At 40.8% G+C, this 9,948-nt stretch overlaps 1 protein-coding gene across 8 annotated transcripts in view; it reads left to right on the top strand.

The window, feature by feature from the left end:
* Positions 1-9,948, top strand: part of PIKFYVE (phosphoinositide kinase, FYVE-type zinc finger containing) — a 91,026-nt gene that overhangs the window by 1,599 nt on the left and 79,479 nt on the right. For 4 of the 8 annotated variants that reach the window (XM_039493704.1, XM_039493701.1, XM_039493702.1 and 1 more), the window contains exons 2-4: positions 1,769-1,950; positions 3,607-3,777; positions 9,252-9,370. In XM_039493704.1, the coding sequence (XP_039349638.1) occupies positions 1,779-1,950; positions 3,607-3,777; positions 9,252-9,370 (462 nt within the window). In that variant the 5' untranslated portion in view covers positions 1,769-1,778. Of the gene's footprint in view, positions 1-177; positions 201-1,595; positions 1,725-1,768; positions 1,951-3,606; positions 3,778-9,251; positions 9,371-9,948 lie in introns of those variants that run through there. The other 4 variants (XM_039493706.1, XM_039493707.1, XM_039493703.1 and 1 more) reach the window with 3 other exon arrangements.

Genomic DNA, 9,948 nt, shown 5'->3' with positions numbered 1-9,948 from the left:
GATTATCTTCCTGGTTCCACAGGGAGAGGCATGATCTATTTTTCTTTCTAGTCTGTTGATTGGTATCATGCGCCTCTTGGCTGTTTAATTTCTGCACCAAGTACAAGCGAGCAACTATTTCCATCTGTTTCTTGAGGGTGTGGGGGGAGCAGAGAAGAATGTCTGATGACCTAGGAGAAGTGGAGTATTGTGCAGGAAGGGTGAATACATTTGCTTACCAGTCACTTATGAAATGAAATAGAAGAGCTTTATCATCACTTAACTTAACAGCAAATATCCTTTTTCTTGCCCCAGCCCTTTTGATTAGTCACAGAATCCAACCATTGTTCTTATGGAGTAAAATATTTCTCCTGACAGATTTTGTATTGCCTAGTTTTGAAGATAAATGATGTGGGGTTCACTTACCTTGCCTAATTAAAACATCCAGGTGATGAGACAAGGCTGACTTTTTTTTTTTTTTAAAGGCCTCTGATGGCCTTGTTCTGATAGCATTACAAAACTATGCGTTTGTCTTGTATTGAAGTATAAAGAAGGAGAGAGAAATGTGTATGTTTGAGATGAGGGAAGGGTTACTCCACTATAGAGGTAGCAGTTGTTGAGCTGGCTAACCCTCCAGATATACTTTTGATAGAAACCATCACATGAAGAGCTTAAATAAGTGATTATTAATGGAGGAATCATTACCTGCCCACTATCTAATTTGCTGTGGCATGCAGTACCAGAGAGAAAAGGGTTGAAATAGCCACTAAAAGTCATCCTCTTGAAAATGCTGTTTACATTTGGAGAGACTGGCCCAGATCCCTCACAGGTATTTAGGCACCTAACTCCAGTTGACTTTAATGGAAGTCTAAAGGAGCCTAGATACTTTTGAGGACATGGGCCTCTGTGCCTGTATTGTGGCAGAGTTCCATGAGGCTTCTGTGATGCAAAACTACTAGAACAGTAGATGGGGTGTTACAGGCTAGGACGGAGGTACCTCAGACATACCTAACGACATTGGCAATTCTCTTGTAAAACTAGGAAATGATTACCCGTTCTCCTCAAAAGAGAGGAGAGAAGACAATCCTAGAAGAGCAAAAGAAATCTAAGGGGGAAACCAAGCTTGGGGATCCCCCCTCTTCCTGCAATAAGGGCTAATCTTACCACACAAACTAGCAAGAAAAAGCAAACCAAGAACTTGCTTGATTTCCTTGCAGATACCTTTGCATATGTATGTTCTCTTTTTTATTTGTCAGCTCTGTCTGGAAAATAAGGAAGTTCTGAAAGAGTGCATATGATCTCATGAACCACAGCTTTGGCCCCTGCTCTAACTAGTTACACTCCGATGAACATCAGTCTTTACACTGCCTTTTTCCCTGCACAGCAAGATATCTTACTCATTGAACAGTAACTGGATTTTCCAGTTCTGCTTTTATTTAGCATTAGAAATTCTATCTCCTTAGAGTTCTAAGCTGCCCATAAAACAATTTCTGTTTCCTTATTGGTGCCTGACCTGTGTAGTTCTTAAATTCAACTGTTACTTCTAGTTCTCCCTCCTAAGAATATGAAGTCAAAACACAGTCTCTCTGCAAAGATTCATAACTTCCTCTTGACAGGTAAAAAAGCCATTCTCTGTGGATCAAGAACCAAGATGTGTAATCAGAACAGTGCAGAGCCCGCTTTTGGTATCCAGTTTCACAGGTCTTCCAGCTGACTGGATGTTGCTTTTGCTTTATCACATTCAGGTTTGTAAAGCGTGTGTATATAATACACTGAAATTCTTTTCCAGGACACATGAGATGGCCACAGATGACAGACAATCTCCAACACTGGACTCTGTCAGTGATCTGCCCCGCTCTCCTAGCAGTCCCTCTCATCTCACTCATTTCAAACCATTGACTCCTGATCAAGATGAGCCTCCTTTTAAATCTGCCTACAGCTCCTTTGTAAATCTCTTTCGTTTTGGCAAAGGTAAACACACGTTATGAAGCAATAGCTATTAATTGTGCCTAAATGTCCTACCTGCATGTTAATGCATAACTAGTATTTCAAACTATAATACTTCATGAGATGAGGGCATGGTTTCAGACTGCCAGCCAGCTAAATGAATGATTAGGAAGGCTCCTAGGAGAGTTTTACTTTCTTTAGTAGAATATACGAGCTGGATTCACTCTCTGGCAAGGTGGTAGAACCTTGGTCATAGGATTAAGTCTGCCAGGAGTGGAAAATGTAGAAATATGCGTTGCTTGCAACCTCTGATCTACCTAGATTGAGAGCTGGCAGCAGCCAGAAATGGGTGGGGACTAGTCAGTGGGGAGATGCATTCATAAGCCTCCTTCAGTAGGGCTTTTATGGAGCCCTACTCGGAATGTAAAGATCACCCCCCCTATAAGAAATTCCCAGAGATGGAAGCAGCCTACCACTGCCTACCCTCATCAGTGAGATGAGTGCAAATTCTACCTCTGGCCCTGCTTTTCTCTACTCTCCATCCCCAGTGAATCTGGCACGTCTGTGGTTTCTAAATGGTGAAGTTTCAATAACGCACGTAGGGGAACTGCTTCTTGAAGTGCATTTCTAAAGGCTAATGCGATCCTGCGATGCAGAAATGGAATTTCAGATAGGAGTAGGGAGGTTATTTTACCTCTCTATTCGGCACTAGTGTGGCCGCTGCTGGAATATTGTGTCAAGTTCTGGTATTTACCGTTCAAGAAGGATGTTGATAAATTGCAGAACATTCAGAGGAGAGCCACAGGAATGAGTAAAGGATTAGAAAAACACGTCTTAGAGTGATAGACTTAAGGAGCTCAATCTATTTAGCTTACCAAAGAAAAGAGTAAGGGGTGCTTGATTGCGGTCTATAAATACTTAAATGGGGGGCAAATATGTAATAATAGACTCTTCAGTCTAGTAGAGGGAGGTCTAACTTGATCCAATGGTTGGATGTTGAAGCTAAGTGGGTTTTTTTGGGGTAAAAACAAGCTTGTACAAAACTTTAGACCAAACTTGACATGCCAGTGTGAACTTTAACACTAAATTGAGCAGGTTAATTTGAGTTGTCTAAGATAAATATGGCCAGGATCACAAAATGTTTAAAGGGTGGAAATTCTGCTGAAATAAATAAGACACAATGTGAGTATGTTACTCAAAGCAGCAAGATCAGCTTAGCCATACTCAAGCTTCCGTTTGAAGAAGATGACTTATTACTAAGAGGCTCTATTCATATTGTTAAATATGTTGCCACTGTACTCGGAAAAACTGGTGTTCAAATCAATCCAAAAGATCTATCTTCCAAAAGACAGGCTGGTAGCAAGAACAATTCTTACGTGATTATTATGTGGAAGAATTACACTTGTTATAATTTGTCTTTGCAATTCTTTCTTCATGAAGAGAATACTTGGGAAATGAGAAAGTGTAGAACCCGGCTTGGTTCCTGCCCCGAAGAGGTTCCTAGTTCTGTGTTTGTACAGTGGGAGCCTTGGTTCCTGTCACGTCCCTTAGGCACGACCATATTACAAATAATAATCCAAATGAAATCTCTCTAAAGCTTCTTTAGCTTTAAACTTGCTTGTGGTGCTAGGTTTCTACTTCCCTTTTGAAGTGTTGGTTTCTTGCTGTTCTTAAACTTAGATGACGGTAGACTTGCATCTCCTGCAGAGAGTGGCCAGGGCGAGCAGCAGGCACTGAGTGGGACTTGGTCCAGTCCTCAGCATACCTCCAGGGCACAGTCTCTGAGGTCCCCGGTTCCGTACAAAAAGCAGCTTACTGGGGAGTTACAACGCAGAGCTTCTGCAACTTTAGGTAACATGTGCCTAATTTTAATATTGTTTGCTGTATTTTACATGGGTGCTGGCTAATCCTGGGAGGGAGGTACTACTCTCACCTTTCAGGTGGGGAAACGAAGGTAAAGAGTGTTTCAGTGACTTTCCCAAGGCAAGAACAGGGATTAAAACTTGGGAAATCCCTGGCTCTGTTTGCCAATTAGACTTTACATAACCTTCTGTTTAAGCTGCAACTTCTCCTCATGAGCATGTCTGCTCTTCTCTCAAGACACCGTAGTAACTTGACCAGCACAGCTTTTTATAATCACTCTTGACAAAATGTTATCTTTATCTTGCTCAAGTAAGGCTATCAGAAACTCCTAGGTCAAAAATGTTAAGTTGTCTCTGTAGCCTGGATTGCATTTTTGGATAAAAGTTTAAGTGCCTAATTATTCTGCTGAAATCTAAGAATACAGAACTGACACCTCAAAATGAATTGTAGGGCTCAGTCCTAACAAGACAAAACATGGTCCCTCTGGTTTCAGACTACCTGTAACATTCACTTGTTGCATTTTTGAGGTGGAGATGCAACGGGCACTTGCAGAAAATGCTTTAAGTGCCTGATTTAGTGATGCTACTCATGCGCCGTACTGAATCGCTTCTAGCCAGCTATCTGGAATGAGTTTAACACTACTGGAATCTGCCATTGTGTAACTGCTGAGCCAGTACCTTGATGGCAGCCCTTCAAAGAACAGAGGTGCTGCAGCAAGTGGTGTTGGTGATTCATAGACTTCAAGGTCAGAAGGGACCATTATGATCATCTAGTCTGACCTCCGGCACAACGCAGGCCACAGAATCTTACCCGCCCACTCCTGTAACAAACCCCTAACCTATGTCTGAGTTATTGAAGTCCTCAAATTGTGGTTTGAAGACCTCAAGCTGCAGAGAATCCTCCAGCAAGTGACCCGTGCCCCATGTTGCAGAGGAAGGCGAAAAACCTCCAGGGCCTCTGCCAATCTGCCCTGGAGGAAAATTCCTTCCCGACCCCAAATATGGCGATCAGTTAAACCCTGAGCATGTGGGCAAGACTCACCAGCCAGCACCCAGGAAAGAATTCTCTGTAGTAACTCAGATCCCACCCCATCTAACATCCCATCACAGACCACTGGGCATACTTACCTGCTGATAATCAAAGATTAATTGCCAAAATTAGGCTATCCCATCAGACCATCCCCTCCATAAACTTATCAAGCTTAGTCTTAAAGCCAGATATGTCTTTTGTCATGATGTGGCATTGGCAATCCTTCTGGTTCCTACTAAAGTAACGCCTCAGCATGGAGCTAAAGTACTGTACTGTCAGGAATGCTGTCTCACATGGGACATTGAACCAGGTCTTGACAGCTTGTGGCTATTAAGATTCCCTGGCATCTCCAGAAGAGTAGAGGTGTCTAATTCTGGCAAAATTCCAATGTTGGTAGCCACCATTTTAAATAGTCCTTCATGATGTTCCAGTTGGAAATATTCATTATCATTCTCTTTGCTTTGTAGTAGTATTGCCTGTGCTACTTAACTGCTCTTATGTTTTGGGGTAGATGGAGTAATTGCTGTTTTTTAGACAACTTTAGATACTCTCAGGCATCCAACCTATCCAATAGGCTAAAGTGTGTGTGTGTGTGTGTGTAAGGAGGAGGCGGAAGCCTTGGGTTTTGGCTTCTGCTGGAAGTAAGCTGCCACAAAATAGATTCTTAGTCTCATTGAGGTTGACTTACGACAGTACTGCATTACTCCAGTTTAATTCCAGGTAATTCAATGGACTTACACTGGAACAAGCCTAGAGTAACAGAGATGTGAATCAGGCCCATTATATCTAAGTGCGAATCTGCACAAGCACTTTCTGCATGGCAAGCTGGGATGTAAATTTGCCTTGCACTAGCTGCGTGTGTGTGGACACTGCTGATGTGCTCTAAAAGTTCCCTGAGGTGCACTTGTAATGTAATGTAATAATGGAGATATACCAATCTCCTAGAACTGGAAGGGACCTTGAAAGGTCATTGAGTCCAGCCCCCTGCCTTCACTAGCAGGACCAATTTTTGCCCCAGATCCCTAAGTGGCCCCCTCAAGGATTGAACTCACAACCCTGGGTTTAGCAGGCCAATGCTCAAACCACTGAGCTCTTATCAGCAAGGTCCACACAGTTAGTGTGCGGGATGCTGTAGTCTTACACTTACCGCAGGACAAGCTAGTATGTCTGCACAGATAGGCTGAACTTCACAGGATCAATTTCTTCCTTTACCACGTGTTCTTTCTGCCTTTCTTAAGGTGCCAACACTAACAGGTTTAAGGTTGTCTTGTAGTCAGGTTTACACCTGTCTCTGGAACTTATGGCAGGGTTCCTAAAACACTGAGTTACACCCTCCCCTTCTTTTGTTTACAAATGTAAGTAAAGTTCTTGGGCAGATGTACAAAGATATTTAGGGGAATGAAAAATGCTGACAGATCAGGATTTACAAAATCACGTAAATTGCCAAATTTTCATTAGTGTCAATGGGAATTAGGTGCCTAACTTGCTTATATGCTCTTCAAATCCAACAAGACACCTTTTGGCGTCTTTAGCCCCCTAAATGCTTCTGTGAATCTGGCCCTTCACCTTTAGGTGTTGTAATGTAAAGATAATTATAACAGGTATTAGTATGAAGTAGCCTATTTTAATCCCTTCACAGACAATTAAAGCCTGACGTAAATAAGCAGGTAAACTGAGGTGCAAAGAGGCTAAATGACTTCCGAAGCCCTTACTGAGCTGATGGAAGAGGTAGAAATAGAACCTGTGAGTCCCCATTTGAACCCTCTCTCTGTGCAATTGATAGTCACATAAGTCTGGGGATAGGATTTCTTAGCTAACTACTGTTTTAAATCCAGAGAAGGAGCAGAAATGACTGTCTTAAAAACTTTTTAGCAACAAAATGGTAAGTTGAAAGCAAAGCTCACGCTTGGAATCTGGACTGTTTTCTGCTTCGAGTTGTATAGTAATAGTAAAGCTAAATTTGCCCCCAAATATTAATTACATTTTTACTTAACCGCTATTACATAAATGGAATTGAGAAGAGACAGTTGGATGCCAGGCTTTCTGAAGATACGTTTGCTGGGCGTAGCACAAAAGGATCACCTGTGAGATTCTGGGCCTGATTCTGTTGTCCTGTCCTTCATGTAACCATTGCACAAATGTAAATGATTGCACAAGATGAGGGGCAGGAGGAAGGGAAGGGGCATTAGTATCGCTCATATAGAAGCAATGGACTCAAACTGCTTTTGCTGGAGTTAGAATATACATCCGTGTGCCAAGTTCCATGGTCCAGATTGCACCAAGGCAGCATGACTCAGCTAATGTCATGAGTCTACTATCCATTTTGCGTAGATCTTCATAAGCTGTCTAGTTGATGAAGCAGCATTTAATATTAATAGCATTTTTAGCTTGTTACTCAAACATGCTCAGTAATGCTATTCATGTTAGATGGCTGTAACAGAGCAAGCAGGTAATGGGAGTGGTAAGGGCATGAACATGGGAGGAACTGACTGAAAACCGTAGAAGAGAGACTAGAAAAGAGACTGCATCCAACTACATTCTGTTCATGTTGTGCACGATGCACTCAGTTCTGTAAAGCCAGTCACAGGAGAGACTCATGCAGGGGAAGTGATCATTGACTGATATTAAAATTGGGTCAATGTCTCTTAAATTACTTAACACGGTGTTTCCACTATTGGTGGTACACACACTTGCATGAGCCTGGTATGTGTCCCCATTTATCCTTTTGACCTGTTAGAGTAAAAGTTAGATTTAAAAACTAACTAGTACATAGTTAGCTATGTAGATAGAAATTTTCACTAACCTTCTTGTCCTGTCTTGCAACACGCTTACCTAATTTAAACATTCTTATTTCCTGAAGCCATTTGTTTAAAAAGAGCTTTGACTGGTACTTGCAGACCAAATGGTATGATAAGTTAGTTCACGTGGAAGTTTTTTGATACCTCTGATAGCAGAGATAATTTAAGTAACACTTATGTCACTAGAAAACATGCCCATCTGGAAGTTGAAGCATTTACTTTCCAGGCTGTCCTGCTGAATACTGGGAATACTCTGCTGGAGACAGGGAAGAGATCTTAAGATTTAAAGTAGTAAAGATATTTATGCTCATTTGAAATCCTACATTCACTTAAATCTTGTTAAAATATCAGACTCCAATACTATTGACATACTCCAAAATGACACTCAGTTTGGCCTTTAAATTCCAGGTGGTTAAAGGTATAATAAGATCCAAACACTTGGAATCTTTTTCTAAAAACATTTTGTTCTTGTGGCAGGTCAGTAGTGGCTTTGTGGACAAATGTCTAAATGTTTTCTTGCATCTGGGCTGATAAACACATTTTCTAGGAATGAGGCCATTCCTAGTAGATATTTTTAGTTAACTATGGTGCTTTAAAGACAAAATTTCTTCTATCACACCCCCAAAAGTCAGAACCTAATTGTTACTGCACAGCAACAGTTAACTAACACGCTCTTGCCAGTGCTTTCAGCGTTCCTGCTGACATCAGTGATATATAAAGCAGTAAACAAAAAGCAGCCATGTCTATTTTCTCTGTACCAGAGGGAACAAAATAAAATGCTTGTCAGATGGAGAGCGAGGAAGCTGGTAAGAAACCTTTACGCTGTTTTGAAAAGCAAACAGACAATGTAGAGAAGTAACTCTCTTTCAGAACTTTTCTATGGAATATTAGGCAGGAAAAAAATGCATTATGTAATACCGAGGTGAATCATGTTGTAAAGGTTTTGAAGAGACTGACTCTTCATTACATGTCGATGATTTAATTTCATGTTTGTAACCAATTAGTAGGTGAAACTAATTGCAGCAAACAGAAAAATGTTGTGGAAAAGTGGCTTAAACTTAACTATAAACATGGCTATTATAAGCTTGTCAAGTGAAACCAGTGGATGCACTTTTTTGTATCTTTAATGAATCTGATGGTTTCAATGGAGACTCTCAGCTGTGTCCTGGGATTTGCATGAATAGTTACTGCTGTTTGGAATAGTCTTGAATTAAGTCTTTATGTACAGTACAGGACTGAATTCAAGTTCTCTGCTGCAATCTGGTGATTATTAGTGCTTTTAATGAGACTTCCATTGTGTAAGAATGTGCTTTTCTCTTTTTAGAAAATACTGGATGAGAACTACCACTTGTTTTGAGCAGTGATGCCTATTTAAGTTCTTAGATTCTTGGGATTATACTAGAGAGACCAGATAGGTGGCTACAGAAAAATTCAAGCTACTTTGAATGCAGATTACTACTGACTATCTGACAAAAGGCAGCTCTTTTTTTTAAAAAAAAAAGTAATGATGCAAATTCTAACTTCCTAAACTACATACCCGGTGAACTCTTCTTTTTCCAACGGCATGTTGCCTTATATGACACACACATTTCTATAGTGCCTTTGATGGTGACGATAAGTTTCTCTCCCCTTCAGACACACGAAGGAAAGTGGAACCTTCTCTCAGTGGCCATGATCCTCGGACAGCTGTTCAGCTTAGAAGTCTCAGCACGGTCTTAAAACGTCTCAAAGAAATCATGGAAGGGAAAAGCCAGGTACTACATCAAGGGTTTTAAGTGAGTTAGGTCAGTCAAAGCATATAGAAATTAAAATGTTAAAGGGTTCTGTGTTGCTATGTTCCATGTATTGTCAATGGAAAAGAGCAAAACCTTATGAAGTTTTCTTGGTTTTTTTACTAGTATTCAGTAGAACAGAGTATGAGTAAACTTGCTATATTTGAGTGGGGAATGGGGAGAAATTCAAACTGGTGAATTTTGATATAAATTGCTTGCCATTATTCGTATTTCCTATTGAATTACTTACTAGATTAGTTTCCAGAATTTGCAGAGCAGGATGACCTCATTCCTCCCTTACTATAATATTTCATGATGTTGCTCCCCAAGATCTAACCATGAGCACATGAAATCTTGTAATTGTAGCAATAGCAGCTAATTCTGAAGTTCTGGAAATCTAACTTTAGTTTCAAACGAAGTACAGCCTTTTAAATACAATCACAGCAAACGGAGTGTAACAGGCTGGGAATATTTGCCTGAAACACTCCAGCATATTAGCAGGTGTTGATCCTGCTGGGAAAAAGTTAAATGGGTTCTGCTGACTTAGCTCCACCTCCCTT

The sequence above is a fragment of the Mauremys reevesii genome, linkage group 11, assembly GCF_016161935.1.
Source record: "Mauremys reevesii isolate NIE-2019 linkage group 11, ASM1616193v1, whole genome shotgun sequence".
Taxonomy (NCBI): Eukaryota; Metazoa; Chordata; order Testudines; family Geoemydidae; genus Mauremys; species Mauremys reevesii.
The sequence above is the reverse complement of the archived record's forward strand: the minus strand, read 5'-3'. Positions and strand labels throughout refer to the sequence as shown.